Genomic DNA, 21,152 nt, shown 5'->3' with positions numbered 1-21,152 from the left:
AATTGCATTTTAAAGGAAAACATGTCTTCCTTTCTCTGGTACAAAGTTGGTATCAGCTCTTACTCTTGTTGATGTTCGAAGGGATTTTCTGTATCGTTGGCTCACAAATGGAATGAAATGAGGAGAGAGGATTTTCTTGAAGGAAATGAGTTAAAAAAAAAAAAACAGGGAAGGAAAGTTCTGGGAGGGAATGGAAAGGTGAGTGGAGCTGTTTGATGAACAGCTGAGTGATGAGTCCACCTGCGTGTACATCCCCCCACGAGGGAAAGACAGGTGAGGGGTGAGGATGAGATCTGACTTCCCCACCTGACCCTTTGAAACCCCACCGGTTCGGAACAGGCTGCCTGCCCTTTGAGGAAGGTAAGTTGCTCCCTGGGGCAGAGTGGGGAAGAGAAGGGAACTCGTGCTGTGGGAAGTCTGCCTTTGTAGTGTCTGCTGATGGCTGTCCTGTTAGTACTCCCACTATGGAAAGTTGGAGCGACAAGTGATTTGGTAAGTGTCTCCTGAGTATTTAGCAATATTTAACCATCAGCTCCCACTGGCTGGTGCCACCCCCAGACCATGCACACAGCCACTTATATGTTTGGGGAGTTGCCAGGCCAACCCACCTACTCAACCATGTGCTGTTTCATTTGGTGAGCATGACAGTTTACATATTTTGATTAATTACTACTCGTGAAACTCAATGAAAGTGTCTCTGAAAAGCCCATCCTTTGTTTAAAAGTCACCAGGCATTGGAAGGCAGAGGGCATCTGATTGGCTTAAATTTCAATCCAAGAATCCTCACGTCCTTAAATTCTTGGGACTACGCTGAATTTCCTGATAACGCTTTTCTTTCTATACGTTTCTTAAAGGACATGAAGGGAAACGCTGGTGGCATTTTGGAACAATATTAAAAACATATAAACCAGGCCATGTTCTTAGTAACATTTTAATCCGTTTCCAAAGTGAAGAGAGCATAACTCTTGACCTCTTCCTCTGTGCATCCAAACAGGGCTTCTCGCACCCCAAGTGCGGAGAATGCACTGAGCACACCGAGCCGCCACCCTGGGTGAGCTGGGGAGACTGATCACCCCGAGAAGGCAGCCGCAGCCCCAGAGCAGCTGGGCAGGAGGGCGTGGCCGGGTCTCTAGCATCTTCCCGCTGGTCTGCTGCCTACACGGTCACCATGATCTGCGCCAGGGGCTTGCGCTTCAGGTCGGGCACGGTGGCGTCCTTGCTGGGATACCCCACCGGGAGCAACATCAGCAGCTTTTCATGTGGCTGACGGCCCAGGAGAACCCTCAGTCGGGGGCCACAGTTGAGAGGCGTGGTGGTGACCGTCACCAGCCCTGCATTCTGAAACAGGAAGGAGAACGGTTGTCAACAGCTACCTCAGAGGATGGCAAAAGCAGCATCCTAGGCGGATACAACCCCGGAGGGCGTCACCTCTGCAGCTGAAATGCCGCCATCTACGGTTGACTCCAGTCACCTGTGCTCCAGCCCCTCAAAGAAAAAACATCTACTAAAACTCATGTGCAGCTTCGAGACACTTCTGCAGCTGGCAACACCCCTGCTTTTGTAACCGACCAGATGGCTACATCGGAGCAGCAGAAGCTCTGGAGGCGCCCAGGAGTCTGGTGTGGTCCAGACAGGGATTCAGGGTGAAGTCTGTCTCTTCCAGAGCAGCCATGACCTCTGCTATCACGGCCCCTGGGGACTAGAGGGCAGCAAAGTCCACCGCAAAGCCAGCAAAGCCGCTGGCTCAGGGGGCCCCCCCGGGGTCTCTACCTGGGTTCACAGAACCAGGGAAGAAGTCACACACCCGTTCAGTAGCCCAAGTTCTCAAGTAATCTGCAGCCACATTCCTCTTGTGCACACCTCTGACTGACTCTGAGAGTGTTTTCAACACACACATTTTCCTTTGAGAAGTTAAGGAGCATGTGGCTTGGGGGGACCCACTGTCCTTTGAAAGAAAGGCCATTCGCTCTTGTGATCTTGTTTCTTTCCTTTACCTTTACTCTTTCTCACCCTAACCAGAGCCTCAGTTCCCACCAAAATGTGCCACTCATGAGACTCCTCCCCATGGCCTGTAGGATTTACCACATAAAAGATGCTCAGAAACTATTTGCTGAGTGGAAGAACAGAATCGTGGAAAGGCACACTTCGGTTCCGCTCTGGTCCACACTCAGCACTGCTCCAGACATGCCCACGAGGGGGTTCTAAAGCACTCGCCATTCTCTCTTGCTGCACCACGCCGATCTACCCTCTGGAAAAGAGCTTCAGGGGAGAACCCCCCTCGGGGCTGGTCACAAGCAGCAAGCACAGTAAACACAGCTAAGAAACCAGCCTGGGGCTTTCAGGCTCTGAAGCCTTTCCAGTGTCTGCTCAAAGCCTGAAGCTTCAGGTCAGTCCAGGCAAACACATGGCCACTTTTCTGACCCTGCAATCCTGGTGTAAATAGATTTTGAGGAAGAATTCCAGCTTGTTGAACAAACACATTCCCAGTCCCGGGTTCCAGAGTCAGTTTCCACAGCAGCAATACCTTCCTTAGGAATCCAACTTCGGGGCAGTATTTTTCAAGGACCCCACACACACACACACACACACACACTAGACACTCAGCTGGAACTTGGGAATAAGGTGACTGTTGGTCTCCAGGTAGCACTTCTTTCTGCGGCTGGGTGGGAGGTGACATACCTGCAGGGCAGCCAGGAGGATCCCACAGGAGATGGAAACACTGATCTCATTGTAGTAATGGACCTTTTTTTTGCCATTTGCAGCAAAGCCATGTACTTGTTTGAAAATGAGGATCAAAACAGGAGCCGTGTCCAAGTACTCTTTCACCCAATTAGTTCTGGAAGGGGAAAAAGATATATCAGAGAACGTTTGCTCCATGATTTCTGCTTTCCTTTTGCTACCCCATCTTATCTATACTGAAAAGAGAAACAGGTACTTGTTTTTCATGTTTAAGTTAGAAAAGAGTAGGATTTTTTTTGGTGTCATATCCATCTTCTTCTATCCTGGGTGATTCATTCCATCAGCAGGTCTGAGTAAGGCCCCAGGATGGCAAGACAGCTGGGAAGCTGACAGATAGAGAGGATCTTATAACCCAGAGAGCAATAAGCCGATTAAGCAAAACCAAACCTAGTCAGTCCCTGCTTTTAAAGCCGCACAATCAAGTGCTTTGGGGCCTGTCAAATTAAACATTAATTTTGAGCATCTTAATTTTGAATTCTTTCCAAGATTTCCAGAGGCTCTGCTGGGTCTCCAGCTGCCCACTGCAGATCTTGGGAGAGCTCATCCTCCTTAACCACATGTCAGTTACTTATAATAAAATCTGTGTGTGCATGCATCTGTGTGTAGGCCTGCTTCTCTCTGTCTCTCATTCTCTCTACGTTGATTCTGTTTCTCTGGAAGACCCAGACGAATACCCTTAGAGAGAGTAAAGGATACCCACGGTCTTGCAATTGGAAAGCCAGAGTTAGCAATTGAGCCTCGATCTGTTTCTAGGCTGCACCCTAACTACTCCTCAGCAATGAGATGCTGAGGCCTAGTTTAAATCCACCTTTCCCCCAGAGACAGAATCAGGCTTTGCTAACACTTAAAACCAGTTATTTCATTTTACTTTAAAAAAAAATGCATCTTGAAATCTGTAAAGTACCCCATTATTCTTGATTGTTGCTATTAAAAAAAAAAAAAAAAAAAAAAAAAAAAAACCATGCAACACTCTTAACTCTACCAGCTCTGGTACCTCAGTTTCTTCAGGTCTGTAACCCATCGTTGTCCCATCCTTTTCGAATAGTTGATTTCCTCTTCCTCCTCTATGATCTCCCGAATCTTATGCTTCATGTCTGCATCCTTCACAACCACAAAGGTCCAGGGCTCTGTGTGGGCCCCACTTGGGGCTGTTCCTATCACCCATTAAATGAAAATCAGACATTAAAGATGTAGGGAAATGTGAGAATGTTAATTCAGCATAAATATGATAACGCACACTCGCTCATAATGAAGTTAGATCATGCGGCCCACAGGACATTGGCAACAGCTTCTAGTAGATTGCTGCTATTCATTCAGCCTCACTTTAGGTCTCCAAGCAGCCCACGAATGTCAAGGCCTAGGTTCCAAGGCCGTAGAATTTATCAGTGCTCCCCTAATTATGAGGGAGAAGACACCCCTAAGTAATCACACGGCCACTGAGGGAACTCATGGGAGAAAACTTGGAGCTAAACCCTCCAAATGGCATTTGTTTTGCTATTTCTGAAAAAGAATAAAGCCATAAACTTAATGAAAATGGTAAAATTTGAATGGTAAAATGACTTAAAAATACTACACAAAAGGTAACTAAAGCATATGTTATCTGCTATTTATATGAAACCCAAGTGGGGCTGTGGGCTGTGGTCTCTCTGGGCACATACAGTGTGTCCTCCAGCCTCATGGGCTCCTGGGCCCTCGGCCCACACCTGCATCAGCCTACTGTCTGAGTTTCTTGGTGCACCGTGGTGCCCATGAACTTGAACCCCTGGTAGGACTTTAGTGAGGACGGGGCCGCTCCTCACCACATGTCACGCCTCTGCCCCAGCGAAGCCTCACTGTTTAGGACAGTGACATGGGCATCCACTGGTAAGGAAAGGCCAGAGCAGCTCTTCTTTCCTTCCTAGAGAGTAATTTGGTGGCATAGACGCTACGTGAAGGGGGTCAGGGCTTTTGGTCATGGTGGGGTTCTCATTTGCTACCTGCCGCTCCCCATGGCGGAGAAGATCTGCTTGGATTGCAAAGTGCTAATAAAAACTAACCATAAAGCCCATGTTTCTGGACAGAGTGATTCAGTTTACTTTGAACCCATATGGTTTTGTTCTCGAACATTTCAATTATACTGAATTTATCTGAATATCATATAGCTGCAATCACAGGTATATAGCAATACACATATATAGGCAGAGGAAATTTGGTGACTACTAATAGTTAAAGGACTCAATAATATAGTATGTTGGATTTCTTCACTGAAGTGAAATGCTTTCTTGTTGCTTCTTTTTAGTTTGGATAACAGAATCACAAGAGTCTTGCAATACCATTCATGACTGGGCTACCTATGATTTTATGTAACTAAGATTTTATATGCTTTGGGCTACTGTGATTTTATTGAGCTAACTATGATTGTCAGCAATCAGAGGAGATTCTCGAATGGGGACTTTCTCATCTCTCTTCCCATTTTTTTCTGTAAATCTCATATTTTTCCTCTGTGGAAAAATCCATTAAAAATACATTTTCCCTGATCTAGTTTACTTCATAAATGCACATTATATTCACAACAATATAAGCCTAAAGTATATGATAGCAGAGTAGCATGGTGCATAAACTTTAACAAGTTGCTTCCAAAGAGAGAAATGCATAAATGTGAGTAAGCGAATGCCTATTTGTGTTTTAAAGGAAGAGGAAAGAAAGAGGAGGTTTCTTTTCCATGTATAATAGTGCCTTTAGAAGTTTACGGCTTTAGGAAGGTTTGCAGTGCTGACAAATTTTTGAAGTTTTGACCATGGCCACATCTGCCCCCTACATGGAAGCAATGTCAAATTTGTACAAAGTAGAAATCATAATGTTCCTGGCAGTCAGCCAACATTTGGGTAAGACGACAAACTCTGGCTCTAGGCTGTATTTTCAGCATCTCAACATCAGTGGTGCTCCAATATTGTCACAAGCAGGTGACATTCTCAAGGACCCAATGTGCAGGACAGACCTGCGGCTCTGATGACGTTCTCGATGACTTCCATTGGCACTTGCTCATTACTGATGAACCTAACAGACCGTCGCATATTCAGAAGGTCATAAAATTCCTTGGATCTCTTCACCATGTCCTTCTCAGGGTACCGAGTGTGCAGGTATGGGATGTGTTCCACACTTTCCTCTGACTCTTGCCATTCATCAGCATCTGCAACTAAGAACAAAGAGGGCAAATTAAACGGCCTCTTCTTTGAAAGGTGGCCCATGGGAGCCAGAGATAAAATTCTCAGAAATGTCTCAGTAAAGTTATGAGTTCAAAGACATCTCCATAAAATGAGAAGAATAGCTCTCCAGAGCCCTGAACTCTGCTCTTGACTATCCTTCAGTCCCCAGACTGGTTATAAATCCAGAAAAAAAAAAAAAAACACTTTACCTGTACAAAGAGGAGGGTACAAATCTCTGTTAATGGTAAACTAGCTTATCTGAACAATCGCCCCTCAGCAGAAAACCTCTAAGATCATTAAGATATTTTTTTAAGTCCTCTTAAAATCATTGAATTGGGCCCTCCCTGGTGGTGCAGTGAGTTAAAGCACAGCACTGCAAAGCTAGCTGTAGCCGCTTCTGTGTGAGTACAATCCCCATCCCAGAGGTGACCCACATGGCTCAGCAGACCTCTCCTGTCTCCCCACTGATGCCGCTGCTCCCCTCAGCTGTGTACTTCATGGATCTGCCTGTTCTGCTCCCCACTCTGTCTCTGATGAACCCTCTCACAGCCCCTGCATCTTGGCCTGTACCCCAGTTCAGTATGCATAAATAAATCAATCTTTTTTTAAAAAATCATTGAACTGCTGACAAGGTAAGAAATTCCCACGCCAAACCAGAGGGGAAAATATGTACTTGCAGAGGTAAATAAGCAGAGAATCTGCATTTGCCCTGATTATATTTATCATTCCTCTACATCTGAATTTTCACATTTATATCTTCAGGTATCTATAGGCATAGGAGTCAATGGAAAGTCTAGTAAGCTGGAACTCCAAGACTATAGTCTGAGAGTAAGTGTGAATTGTAACTAATTCATCCCCAAGGGGTTATACCAAGTTGTTGGGCCCTCCTTCCAAGCCTGAACTTAGAAAAAGATGACCCCATTGACTAGGAGAATAATATTCAAATATTAATATTCAATGTTAATATTCAAATATTTTTAGGCATGAATACCAAAAATCCAATCAGTGAAGTCAGGCATATTGAAAAGAAACAAAACATCATGTGCAAAAAATAGCAGGTTTGAGTTTTTAAAACACCAGATGCTCAAATTTCCAAATATTAGAATTATCACACTCAAAAGATAAAACAATTACAATCACAAATTATATTTGGGGTGAATGGCGACAAGCATATAAATCTATAGGGCACAGAGGATAAAATGTAACACAGGAAGTATGAAAAATTAGAACTTCTAGGCCCTCCCTGGTGGCGCAGCGGGTTAAAGCACAGCACTGAGAAGCTTAAGTCACTTCAGCATAAGTTCGATTCCCGCCTGCCCCGGAGGTGACCACATGGCGTGGCAGACCTCTCCTGACCCGCCCGCTGCTCCCCTCAGCAGTGTACTTCGTCGATCTGCCTGTTCTGCTCCCCGCTCTGTCTCTGGTGAAGCCTCTCGCTGCCCCTGCATCTCTGGCCTGTACCCCAGTTCTGTATGAATAAATAAATAAATCTTTAAAAAAAAAAAAAACTTCTAAAACAAATAATAGATTTCAGAACTCAATGGGTGTCAAGTTAGACATATCTAAAGAAAATCTTAGTGAAAAGGAAAATACTTCAGAATAAAATATTTATAGTGAAGCCCGGAGACACCAAAGATACCAAATTTAAAGGAAAAATCCAGAGTGAAAAGTTCTCATATTTGATGACAGTCACAATAGGTGATGAGGTAGAGACAGTATTTGAAGAGACAGGATCTGAGGTTTTCCTAGAAATGATGAAAAATACCAACTCTACAGGTTTAAGGGGTCCATTCATGTCAAGCATTATTAGAAAAAGAAACCCACATCTTTCATTATCCAATATGTAATGTGAAGATATTTTGCTTGGAGATGATTTGTTCAGTCATCTGTTTTACACACTCGTTCAGTGAGTACAGTGTGCATGTCACATAAGAACATGAGGACATTGACTGATCACACGTATGCTGGTTACCCCAAAAGTCTAGACCATCAACCCAGGTGTTGAGACCATACCTACCAATCTGCATAATTACACTCTGACGTTTGCACAGTGACACAGTTGTGGCTGTGTCAAGTTAGACGCATCTAAATGGCCGTGCCATTATGACATAGAACATGACGGAGTCATACAGCTCACAATTAGGGTTTTTCTCTTTTTAAGTGAAAAGTCAAGATTAGGTCAACAGACTAGACCTGTCTGGGAAAGAGAAAAGACACCCAATGCTTTCTTTATGAAGGTTCAAGTAAGAACTAGATCCTGAGTGATGAATTTCTTACCATCTTAAAATGTTTCAAAGCTATTTTAAAATACTCCTGCTTTAATGCTTTCAAGAAAGATCTTAAGTTGGAAACAGCTACCATTAAATGCAAACTTGAAAGCATAAACAAAACTACCCATAGACACTTCTAGCTTCTGAGCAAAGTAGCTTAAGTTGAATCAGTGGAAACTAAATCTCCACTTGCTCGCTTTCCTGCTCAAGACTAGTGGGGGGAGAAGAGAGGATATCCACTGTTAACCCTCTGTGGCTGGTCCCTGGAGCAGGTGGCTTTGGTATTCCTGAGCATAAGTGTGAGACTTAGAATAGAAGAGTTAAGCTATACCAAGGATAAAGTGAGGGGAATCTAATTTGGGGAGCAAAGTCCTACAAGACTCAAGTGACCATAACACAGAAGCAAGGCCCACCCAAGTGAATGATATGTGAGTGGTTGGGAAGTGGGGAAATCACTGAAAGGAAAAAGGGGGAGATTGCCACAGGCAAATTGGTGAGATCTGAACAGAGTCACAAGGACCAGAAGTCCTTGAGCCAAGGACTACAGGTCCCCCAAGAGCACAAGCTCCCTGGAAATTCTGATTCATCGAGAGGGTGCAGCTTTACCAAGTACCTGAAATAAAGCAACTGAGGATTCAATTACCACCACACCCTTGGGGGGGGGGGTGAATAGGGTGAAGTCAGTGATGTCTGGATTATGTACATTTTACATTAGTTAAAGGAAAAAGGAAACACCACATGGAAAAATGAGGCAAGTTCTAAAGTTATATTTGCCTCAGGTTTCTTATTTTAGGTATCTGTCCAAGAGAAGCCTAAAGCGAAGATTTTGCAATGTTTTCTTGGCTTTGTTTCTAGTGGTGTTTTTTTGGGGGAAGGGTGACCCAGTGAAATAAAAATCCCTGGTAGATATGACTGGGGGAAAAACAGTTTCAATGGTATAGCGACATGTTTATAAGACACAATATACTATGTTTAACATTCAGTGCATGGTATGGACCTATTACATTTAGTGGACTGTTACATACATGCTATATCTATTTAGTAAAGCTCCCAGGCTTCCCAAGAGGCCGAGTGGACAATTTATTTGACATGCATTAGAGAACAAAATAGATATGGTTTTGACTCATGGAGCTTCAACATCTAAACAAATCAGCAAGTGTGTACATGTGTAAAAGCACAAACTGTGGCCATTGCGTACTCATCATTGATCTCCTATGAAGAGACAGAGAAAAAGGAGGGGTATCCCAGAAAGAGAGGATGAATAGAGGGTCCTGGGGGGGGGCAGGCAAAGTGAAACAAAACAAGTAAGTGTTTGGGATGGAGGGGTGGAGAAGGAAGAGCAGCCATAAAAATCTAAATGTCTGAATCGACTAAGCAACAGAGAGGATGGTTTAGATGCGTTGGGAAATAAGCAAGAGTCTGCTTTGCGTCCCTCAAAATCCTCCTAATAATACTAATAATACTCTAGATTAAGCTGAGGTGCCAGAGGAAGGTGTCACCCTTATCAAGCAGATTAGAAGGGTGACACTTTCAGGTATAACTGAAGGGAGACAAGAGCGAAAGGGAAGAATGGTAAGAGGCTGTGTCGCAACAACCTAGGTGAGGGATGGTGTCGGCTTGGGCCAGCTGAGCAGCAGAAAGAATGACAACGTGGACAGATTCTTGGAGCATCTTGGAGATAAAGTTGATAAGGCTTGGTTAGGTAACTGAGTCGTTCAAACAGAGATGTCAAGTAGACTGACAGTGAAGGTAAGATGACACTTAGCCCTTGCTTAAAGGTGAGAATGACACAGAGGGACAGAGGAAGCTGATCCAAGGCCTGGCCCTGCAGATCTGGAATCTTCTGGGTAGAGTCCCAGTAGAGAACAGTACTCCCCACTGGCACCCACACCTTCACTCCTAGGTGTATGAGGTATGAGGATGGGGACCAGAGAAGCTTATGAAAAGGGACTTCTGAAGCAGGATGACCCCAGCTACAATATTAGCATGACAATGGCCCCCTCTGAGGGTAGCAGGGAGCATCCTCCTGTATTTGACTCATGGGGCAGTTTGGGCTCAGACTGAGCATGCCCAGTGAGAAGGTCAGTTACTAAGTTCAAAGGCAGTAAGTGACAGGGGTGTGGAACATACAGCTATTTGGCAGTCAGTTCTGAACCAAAGCCAGACGTCATCATCAAAGGCTCTGAACTTAATTACTGTGTCAATAAAGGTCTTCGCCCCCAGGGGTTCTTTTGGTCCATTTGTTCTGTCCACCTGACAATCTCTGTGGTCAGTAAGTGGTGAGTGAGCGAATGTACTAAGAGGCCCCTTGACTGAAGCCCATGCAGTGTGTGCAGAAGCCAAGGCACCCAGACTGCCTGACTAGGCAGCTGTGTGGTGTCTAAAGTCCAGGATGACGCTGCTACTCCAGCCCTCACCTGCAGATTTAAAGAGTGGCTGCCTGAGTTCTATCAGCGCCCAAATGTCTGAGCAGGGTAGACAGAGGGCTTCAGTCCCCGGGTGGGATTGTCCAGAAAGGCTCTTCCAGCAGCGCAGAGCGGAGGGAGCAGTGGTCCTGCAGCCCACGGAAGGGCAGGTGTGCCCTCTGCCTGGGCCAAGGCAGGCATGGCCAGGCTGGGAGAGCAAGAGCAGGGCAGAGCGCAGACAGTGGGGCCACTTCTCTGCTTCCCCTTGAGCTTTTCACTGCCCCCCAGGAATGTGACCTTGCAGAGAGGTCACACACCAGACCTCGCTCCCACACCAGACCTGCAGAGCCACTCTCAGGCACCAGTTCAAGCCCACGTATTCCAGAAACAAATTCCGGCGACTGTGGTCTGCTTTTTAATCCACATCCTGAACTTTAATCCAAAGCCACACTTGGGGTTTGCCATTGAAACCAAGAACAACTCACCTCTCATCACTGCTTTAATGCCACCCAGCCCTAAATTGCTCCATAATTAGGTGTACCAGCCAGTAATTCTAGGCTGTGTCTATTCTTTTATGTTTAGCACAGAGGTGATTTTCTGGCTCCATGTCTGAATTGCTTTTGTGTTTCTATGTGTCTGCTTCAGGGGCCACAGAGTTGCTACCCACAAATCCTTCAAGGCCAGTGTTGTCACATTATCTTATTCTCCTCCCGAAATCTTGGGGGACCCAAGGAGCAATATCAACAAGGCAAATGGGGGGCAGGTGCTGCAGTCATAGTCAACAGATTCTGAAGGTGGGGAATCTCCACCTTGGCCTGAGGAGGACGGAGAAGGTTTCTTTCCAGCTACCTGCTCTGCTCCCATGTCGCCTTGGGGGTGGCTGGCTTGACTCTCACGAGCAGCGCCCCAGGTAGTGGGGCTGTGGGGGCTGCCGTGACTAGATGCGAAGACCAGGAATAGGGTTTTGCCAGCCCAAGTGAACCTTCTTTCTAGAACTTGCTTCCCAAGCCCTTTCTGCCCAGGGTCCCTGTGCTAACCTTCACGCTCCCGCCGTGGGATCCACCCAGACTCGTTGATCTCAAAGACAGTCTCTTTCATTCAAGTCCTTGACCCTTCCAACCCCTCAGCTGTCCATTGTCCTGCCACCTCAGGGTCTTACAGAAGTCCCGATAAACCACCTGTTTAAATTAACCAGGCAAACGGCTTGAAGGAGAGCTATGCCAAAGGATGAAGTAAAAAGCAGCAGAATGTGTTGCTTCCTATAACAACTCAGCCGATGCTGGGTGAGCTCACGCTGTGAACCCAGTGGAACGCGGACCCTGTACAGTATTGTCAGGGAGGTGTGCTGGGGAGAGAGTCCTGACGAGTATATTCTGCGGTGCGAACACTGCCAGTATGCTGTGATTTCAAGCTGTCCATGGTGGAAGGATAAGCCATAGAACCCCCTAATATTTCATAACTGGCTCTCACTAGCACCAATGGCTGAGGCTAGCAGCCCACACCTGGTGGGCACGAGGGTGTCAGCACACTGACGTCATCTGGAAATAGCGGCACCTGGTGGAGGCTGCTGTTGATTGGTTGGCACTCGGAGGGGCGGGCTTTCAGGGTGAGTCCGTCCCGGATTGGCTGACTTTCAGAGGCATGAGGTGGCTCCCGATTGGTTGGTTTGCTAAGCTGTCCCAGGGATGAGCTGTCTGATCCACTGAACAGGTTTCAAATTGGTTGTGACAGCTGCTTGTTGCCATAGTTATAGAAAAATCTGCCCTTCCCTTAGTTTGCTAATTCTTAAAGGTCACCCACACTAGATGAATATTTTAACAAGGGTCTTTCTTAACAATAGCAGGACTGTCCAGGACAATCAGAATTTCTGTTAGAATAACCGCTTTTTGTATGGTCAGAGACCGCCCCCACCCCCACCTCCCCGGACACACAACATACTTTAAAATGGACAACACCCTAATGAGCTGTGTTTCTTCTACCTTTTTCTCCTGTTTCTATCTCCATGAGTTTTTATGGATCTGGGCCTGAGGAGGGAATTTTTATGCAGGACTTTGGCTTCATTCTGAGAATTTTTCTCTTTGAGATAAATAGCTCTGATTCCTTAAACCGCTGATTACAGATACACAGGTGTGTGTGATACCTAAAGGAAGCAGGTGTTTGATATCTAAGCGGACAGCCTCTCTATGCTCCCACTTAATCTCCCCCACCCCCACTCCCTGGTCTATGAAACAGGAACAGGATTCTTTGTGAAAGTTGGAAGAGGTTGGGCTGTATATATATTTTCCTGAATTCACACTGGCGTGACTGACCACACTTAATTGCTGTTTTGTCTCTTCAATGGCTTGAACCAGTATGGGATCCTCTTGCTACTTCAGGGACACCCCACCTTTGGAATCCACCGTACCAGCATGGTCTACTCTCTCCCAGAATGTCCACCCACCCAGTGGTTAGGAGCAGAGACTCGGGTGTGGAAGAGCCTGAGCTTAAACTTTGGCTGGCACCTGGCACCTCGTTTTCTGACAGCAACATGATTTGAGTAAACAAACATTCCTACAAGGGGCAGTGACTTCTGCCTTCAGGCAGACTTGCCTTAACTGCTGAGGAGGTCACTGGCTATTGGATTCACTCCCTACAGGAGGAGCAGGGAACGAAAAAGCAGAGGAGGTTGAAAATGAGCTGCAGACAGAGAACGAGGTAGGTCATGCGGTTCTGCTCTGTTCTCTGCCTCCAGACCCAGTTCCAGGAGCTCCACACTGCCCCAAGCCCTTGCACCGTCACTTACTCTGCCTCCTGGGACTTCCGAGGCAGTGGCCTCGCCTCACGGAGTGCTCCCTTTGATCTCTCAGGGAGTGTTCAGCACCCCTGACCACCTCCTGCTCTCCAGGTCATTCTGTCGGGAAGGCGGCCCCACAAGCTGGCTGTGCGCCTGGACTCTGCAGCCTGACTGCCTGGGTCTACCTCCTCCCGCTGGGGCGGGTGACAGCCTAGCTGAGCCTCTGTTTCCTCATCTGTGATTTGAAGATAGTCACAGCACCTGGCCCGCCCTGTTGTCATGCTGACTTTTACTACAAATAAAAGGTGAGCTGCACACAGCAAGTGCTATGTAGCAAGTGCTCCTTACGTCACCAGGTGCGCCCTTCCATTAGCCACTTTGCCCTCTAAGTTCCTCTGCTCTGCAGGTTCTAGCTCAGCCTCTCTCCCTCCACAGTGCCTTCGAGAAGCCATTCACCTTGCAAGTTCCCAGCACCCGCCATGCTTCAGAGTGACTCTCGTAGAGGCTAACACGTCCTCTGCCACCCTCGGCTCCTTCCCCTTCGCATTGGATGCTCTTCCCTTACCGGTTGATGATCATGTTATTCTGACTCCATCAGAATCTGCAATTCTTACCCTCTGCTTTTTCTCCCCAAATCTGCCTTATGACCAAAACCTGATCTTCTTCTTACTTCACCTGCTTGGTTCCAAAGCCACTCCCATCCAGCACAGCTCCCTGCACACAATCCTCTGCTCAAGGAAGTGCATCTGGTCAAGGGCACTGGGGTGGGACCTCTTTCCACACAGACAGCGAGAACGGCCCAGCGAGGAGGTTGCTTGGGCAATAGGCTCAGTATCGCCGGCTCCTGGCAGAGATGCCGACTGTGAACCCAACAGCCCTCCCGGCAGTGAGCTGGCTGTGACCCCAACACTCAATCCTGACATTAGGACAAATCAGGACATACACACTCATGTTTACACACACGCATGCACACACACAACCGCACACTGCCACCCACACACTTTCTGGCGTCCCCTGTGGGAGGGCACGGGTATTACTCACGCAGCTGAGATTCAGGGCATCTCTCCCAAGTCAACTCCCGCTCACAAAGGCACTTCAAGCAACAACAGATAGTGGCTAGGATGTGGAGAAAATGAACTCTCCTGCACTGCTGGTGGGAATGCAAACTAGTACAACCACTATGGAAAACTGTTTAGAACTCAAACTGCTAAACATGGAGCTTCCCTATGACGCAGCAATCCCACTCCTAGGTATCTGCCCAAAAGACACAAAAACACTGGCTGAAAAAGATACCTGCACCTCCATGTTTATTGCTGCTTTACTCATAATTGGAAAGACATGGAAACAGCCCAAATGCCCAAAAGTGGATGACTGGATTAAAAAAAGATGTGGTACATATACACAATGGAATATTAGCAACCAAAAAAAAAAGAAGAAGAAGAAGAAAAAACATGTGTCTTTTGCAGCAACATGGAGGAGCTGCAGAAGATCATGCTTAGTGAAATAAGCCAGAAAGAAAAGGAAAAATACCAGATGGTTTCACTCATAGCAGGAGTATAATGGACCAGGTGAGAAAATAATGATAATGATAATGATGAATAGCTATGTACTAGAGACATTTTGTGGGGGTGGAGGAGGGACTGGTATCAAAAACAGTGGGGGGAGGGAAATGCACTGGACTATGGTGATGGCACACGGGTGATTTAGTAATGGGAAGCCCAAGGGGATTGCAACTATAATGGAGAAATACACAAAATGATGTAAAAATAATATATATATCCATATGTGTGTATGTGTGTGTGTGTGTGTGTACAGACACACACACACACACACACACACATATATATACACTTATATAAAGGTACTTTAGATACCCCTCCAACACGGATTTCTTCAGAAATCATTACAAACAAGGCCCTTCAGAGCCATCCCATCCTGCCTCCTCCTTTACCCCTCTATGTTCTCAGTGGCTATAACCAGGCCCACCTTACCCTTGCCTCCTTCACCCCTGCCCTGGTGAGCACAGTGCCCTGTCTCCCCAGCACTAATGTTCCTCACACCTGAGATGCCCCCAGCTTGCAGTTAACGAGCCAGTACCCCCCAGCTGGGCTCAGCTGGCCCCCAGCGGCCCCACACGCCCTGAGCCCTCTCAAAATGCCTCGCAATCATCCACCAAGGCCAGCTCTTCGTTACCCCAGTGGCTGTCTGTCCAGTGCCTTCTTTACTGAGTTGAATGGTGGCTTCCAGGACAGTGGCCACCCTCCCCTCTCACCCAGATCAAGTCTCTAGAGAGATGCCACTTTTTCATTTCAAAGCTCTTGAGCCAAATCTGCCCATTCACATCACACTCCCCAGGAGTCTGCCATGTGGCCCTTGCATAGGAAGGGAATAGGACCGGAGCCAGAGGAAACGTCAGCCCCCCACAGTTTTTTATGGGTTAACTTGTAATAAATGGGGGGTTGGTGCCAGCAAGTGACAAGCTGAGCACCGGGAAGCAACGATCTGCCTGCCACACACATCATTTGCAGAACACAGGCTGACGATGAAACTGACCACATCGGTTTCCTCCCCTGCAGGTGCTGGCTGCTCACTCCCACCCACTAGGAAGGTGCTGGCTGCCCACCCCTCGCAATATCGCCAGTGTCTTTACCTTCTTCCGCTTGCTGGAGGTCAGAGCTGTCTGTTAAGTCTTCATCCACCCAGGGTCGAACCTCTGCCCTGCTTCTAGCCAACTCCTTCCTTTTCTCGATGTTTCCATCAGCATTTCTAAAGATCCACACAATCAAAATGCACACAACTGCTACCAACACCGGTGTCAGGGAAAACATGACTGTGAAGCTGAGCCAGGCAGGCAGGGAGGAGAAACGCCACAGGGAGGTGGGGAAAGGAGAGAGACTGCCGGGAGGAACCAGGACGTAACCCTGTGAGGACTTTGAAAGGGCAAAGATCACAGCTCTGGGCAATGGGGTGTGTTGTGGGCTTGGCAATCCCCAAGGACGTTCACCTGCTAAACTGTGGACTCAGTCAATACATCCCTCCACGGCCGGTGCCAGCTCCCGTCACCCCTTGCGGCCTTCTCCACCGACTGTTCTCTGAGACAGCATGTGTCCAGCCTGCCTGAAGCTAGGCAGTACCTGGAGACCTCGTTTCTAAAACAACAGATTTCCAGAAGCCGATTCCCAATGGCTGAAGGAAAGAAACCTAATAATCAGCCTTTTCAAGCATCCTGTTGTGAATACTGCCCTGAGGCTTTGATTTATTTTTTAAAATGAAATCGGAGCCAACATAGGGAGCAAAAAATGCTCGTGCTTGGCATTTAGAAAATCTTTGATCTAGAAAAAGTGATACAGAAGAATTAAAATGACAACCTGGTTAATTATATAAAGTAAAGAGGGCTTTGGTTTTAAGCAAATGGTTTAGTTAGTTTGGGCGCCTACCAGAAAAATATCAAAGGGCCAAGGGACTCAAACAACAGGAATGTTATTTACTACTATTCTGCAGCTTCGCAAGCCCCAGATCAAGCCGCAGGCTGGTGGGTCTAGTCAGGGCCTGGACTGACTGCAGCCGCCACTTGTCCACAGCGCCCTCTCCTGGCAGAGAGGGAGATCACACCCTCCTGGCTGTTCACAAGGGAAATGTATCTCCAGGGCCCATCCTCACACCCTAATTCTCTCTCCAAAGCCCCACCTCCTGATACCACCACACCACATCAGGGAGCGGGGAGACAAAAACTCCCTTGTTTAGCAGCAAAGTACCGAATCGTGTATAATAACATACCATTCCTGTAAAAGAGCACAAACCCTATATTTTTATATGGCTTGTATATGAATTTAAAACACGGGTTCCATCAGAATTTCTTTGCACTGGTTTTGCAACTCCCTGTGACTATATACACTTCAAAATAAATAGTTAATGCAGATAGTGGTTACTTGGGATGGAAAGGGTGTGACTATTGGACGGAGCACAGGGTAGGAGAGAGATTTTTGACTGTCTACAATTCCATCATTTTTAATCTTTGAACTATCATGAACAGTCTCAAATTTCTTCAATATTCAAAAATTAGAACTATGAGTGGGAGTCAATTATACAGAGACAGAGAAAGGTTCCCCAGGCAGAGGTGAAGGTGTGGCTAGGTGCTTCAGAAGGAGGGTGGGCCCGGGGTGCAGGGAGCCAGTGAGGCTGAGAGCTAAGTACTGCTAGAAGGTGCTGTCTTTGTGGTCATGCTAACAGGGTGTTTTCTTTTCCTCACATGGAATGTGGTGGTAGCTGGCACTTACTGCATGCTTAGCACATGGTAGCAGGCTCTTTCCTGACACACATTAGCCCTGATCTCATGACAGCCTGTACAGTGGACCCCAATGTATCCCCATTTTACAAATGAAGAAACTGATGCACCAGGAGTTAAGTGAGGTGTTTAAAGCCAGGGTTGTATGCATGGATCAGCAATCACCCCTTAGTGTTAGACTAAAATGGCCTCGTGTCATTTATGTCTTGATAGCAAGTTAAGCCCCCCACCCGGCAATTCCTAGGTTGAAACCCTGAGTTCTAAGCAGTGGTATTGGAAATGGGACTTTGAGGAAATAATTAGGTCATGAGGGTGGAGCCCTTGTGAATGGCATCAGTGTCCTTGCAAGAAGAGGACACAAAAGCATCTGCTTCCAAACCATTTTTGTCACCCCCAAAGAAAATTTGTAACTATTAAGTCAAACTCACCTCCCCACTTCCCGCAAGGCCCTGATGATTCACTGTCTCTATGATTTTGACTATTCTTCATGCCTCATATAAGTGGACTCATGTAAGATCCATCCTATTGTGATGGTCTTCCTTCACTTAGCATGAGGTCTTCAGGGTTTGCCCATGTTCTAGCTTGTTTCATGACTAAGTCGTACTAATTTTTAACAAAAGAATATGATAAACTGGGCCTCCCTGGTGGTCTAGGGGTTCAATCCTTGGCCAGGGAGCTGACCCACATGGCACAGCAGACCTCTCCTGTCTCTCTGCTGCTCCCCTCAGCAGTGTATTTCAGTAGATCTGCCTGCTCTGCTCCCCACCCTGTCTCTGGTGAATCCTCTCACCACCCACACCCCAGTTCTTCTGTGCAAAAATAAATAAATAAAATCTTAAAAATATATATTAAATTGGGCTCTCCCTGGTGGTGCAACAGATTAAAGCACAGCATTATGAAGCTCTCTGAAGCCACTGCAGCACGAGTTTGATCCCCGGCCAGGGAACTGACCCACACGGCATGGGAGACCTCTCCTGACCCACCCATTGCTCCCCTCAGCAGTGTATTTCAGTATATCTGCCTGTTCTGCGCCCCACTTTCTGTACCTCTGGCCTGCACTCCAGTCTGTATGCATAAATAAAAAAATCTTTAAACACACACACACACAGGCTTCATTCAGCCTGAGCCAGACAAGAGCCCAGCAAGGACATGAAGCTTTTACTCAGTCTTGACAAGCCCTAGGTCACCTGAGACTGTGTAACTCAGTGTCCGATTCGGTGCTGGTGCCAGAATGAAATCGAGTCAACACACAGTTCACTTCCTCAAGAAAGTTACAACTATAAGTGTGTGGAGGACATGGTTGATTTTCCTGAACATGCTGTTGTGGCCTCTGATGCTTCATGTCTCAGGTTGTGATAGTGCAAGTGTGGAAGGAATGGCCAGTCTTCAGACCATGTCGTGAATAGGACATTCTAGAAAACACCTTTTCCTGAGGCACACCGAAGATTTTTAACCTTCCATGCTGACATTCAATCTAATGAACCTTTCCTAACACACCATAAGCATATTTTTGGGGGAAATCAAGTGAGCATGAATGGGAAGTCTCTGGGGAAAACATGCCTTGGAGCACTGAGTCAGGTAACATGGTTTTATCAGTCAACACACAAGCTGTTATCAAGTGTTTCTAGCGGGGCTTATTTATTGTTACTCAGGTGTGATATCAAGGGCTTAAGTTAAAGGCTTGAAGTGCAATGTGCCTGTGTAGACTTCATAATCACATCTGAGTCTAGGTATGAACTTGGGAAGACAGAGGGAATTAACAAATGTCTTTAAGCCGGACCTCACCTATGCTCAAGCCACACTCATTGGTAGAATCGCCAGTCTCAAAGGGCAGTTTTGGCACACACATGCCTAACTGCCCGAGAGCTGTACGATGCTGACCCTTAGACAACATGCAAGTCCTGTATGTTGACCTTTCACCCGCATCACCCCTCTTAATCTACTGGACTCAACCCACTTTATAAGAAACTTCACTTCTTCAGCAATTCCTCTTGAGGGTCTAGACACAAAAGAATAGAAAGCCAAGTACCAAAGTGACATTTGCACACCCCTATTTATAGCAGCATTTTCCTCATCGTCAAGAGGCAGAAACAACCCAAGTGGCAGGAAGGATAAATGGGGAAGTGAAATGTGGTCTAGACAACTGTGAAGTAGGATTCAGCCTCAGGAAGCAGAGAATTTCAACCCACTGACCCATGTTACAACACAGATGAGCCTTGAAAATACTATGCACAGTAAAAAAAGCCAGTCATGAAAAGAGAAGCATTAATGACCCCAGTTATGTGTGGAACCTAACAGAATCAAATGCACAGAGGCAGGAGGGAGAAGGTTGCTGTCTGGAGGCAGAAAAGGGGGGTTATCGTCTAGGGGGATGATTTGTTTTGCCCTGCAAATGGAGACAGCTCTAGAAATGGGTGGTGGTGATGCTATTTCAGCAACCTGAGTGTATTTGATACCATGGGCCTGTACACATTAAAATGCTTAAGATAGCAAGTCCTGTGCTATGTGTATTTTATCACAATTAATTTTTTAATGATTTATTTATTCATACAGAACTGGGGTACAGGCCAGAGGTGCAGGGGCAGTGAGGGGATTCATCAGAACAAAGTGGGGAGCAGAACAGACAGATCGATGAAGTACACTGATGAGGGGAGCAGTGGGCGGGTCAGAAGAGGTCTGCTGCGCCATGTGGGTCACTTCCGGAGCAGAGATTGAACTCGCACTGAAGTGGCTGCAGCAGGCTGGCAGCTCTGCGTCCTAACCTGTTGCATCACCACGAAGAGCCGCAATTAAATTTTTTAACTAAAAAAAAAAAAAAGAGGGGCTCTCCCAGGTGGCTCAATGGGTTAAAGCACCACACTATGAAGCTATCTGAAGCCACTGAAGCATCAGTTTGATCTCTACTCAGGGAGCTGACCCACATAGCACGGCAGACTTCTGATCCACCCGCTGCCCCCCTCAGCAGTGTATTTCAGCTAATCTGCCTGTTTTGCTCCCCACTCTGTCTCTTGGTGAATCCTTTCACCCATCACTCCTCTGGCCTGTACCCCAGTTCTGTAAATATAAATAAATAAATGTTAAAAAAAATAGGCAATTAAAAAAAACAAAAAGCCAACTTTAAAAAAAAGAGAGAGAGAGAGAGACCTCAACTGCCCTAAAAAGGCAGAAGTGAAGCGTTTTCACACTCTGGCTAAGGCAGAGTGAATGAATCAGAACCGGTGCTTGAAGTGTGGTCCTGCTTAAACACCAGGAACCTCCCAGTGGAACAGGTTCAAAATGCAAATTCTCAAGCCCTAGACCCACTGGCTGGGTCCAAGTCCTGGGGTCGAGTCCAGCAATCTAGGTGTCAACAAACCTTCTGGGTGGTTCTGATGTTTGTTAAATTTTGAAACCACTGGGCTCTCTCCTCAGTTTCCCCAAAACCAGATTCTTCAAGCCTAGGTGCTCCCTCCCCATCAACCAGAGAGCAAAGTGTCAGAAACATTACTTTTTTTT

General features: G+C 46.6%; 1 protein-coding gene across 1 annotated transcript; it reads right to left on the bottom strand.

Annotated features, from left to right (window-relative positions):
* Positions 1-1,155: 1,155 nt before the first annotated feature.
* Positions 1,156-16,200, bottom strand: IYD (iodotyrosine deiodinase). Its single transcript, XM_004673932.1, has 5 exons — positions 16,023-16,200; positions 5,717-5,908; positions 3,734-3,893; positions 2,680-2,836; positions 1,156-1,338 (listed from the first exon to the last, which is right to left on the bottom strand). The coding sequence occupies exons 1-5, from the start codon at positions 16,198-16,200 to the stop codon at positions 1,156-1,158; spliced, it is 870 nt and encodes a 289-aa protein (XP_004673989.1).
* Between the last annotated feature and the right edge of the window lie 4,952 nt (positions 16,201-21,152).

The sequence above is a fragment of the Condylura cristata genome, unplaced genomic scaffold (assembly GCF_000260355.1).
Source record: "Condylura cristata isolate star-nosed mole 26May11 unplaced genomic scaffold, ConCri1.0 scaffold00001, whole genome shotgun sequence".
Taxonomy (NCBI): Eukaryota; Metazoa; Chordata; class Mammalia; order Eulipotyphla; family Talpidae; genus Condylura; species Condylura cristata.
Note: the sequence above shows the minus strand (reverse complement) of the source record. Positions and strands in the feature narration are given on the sequence as shown.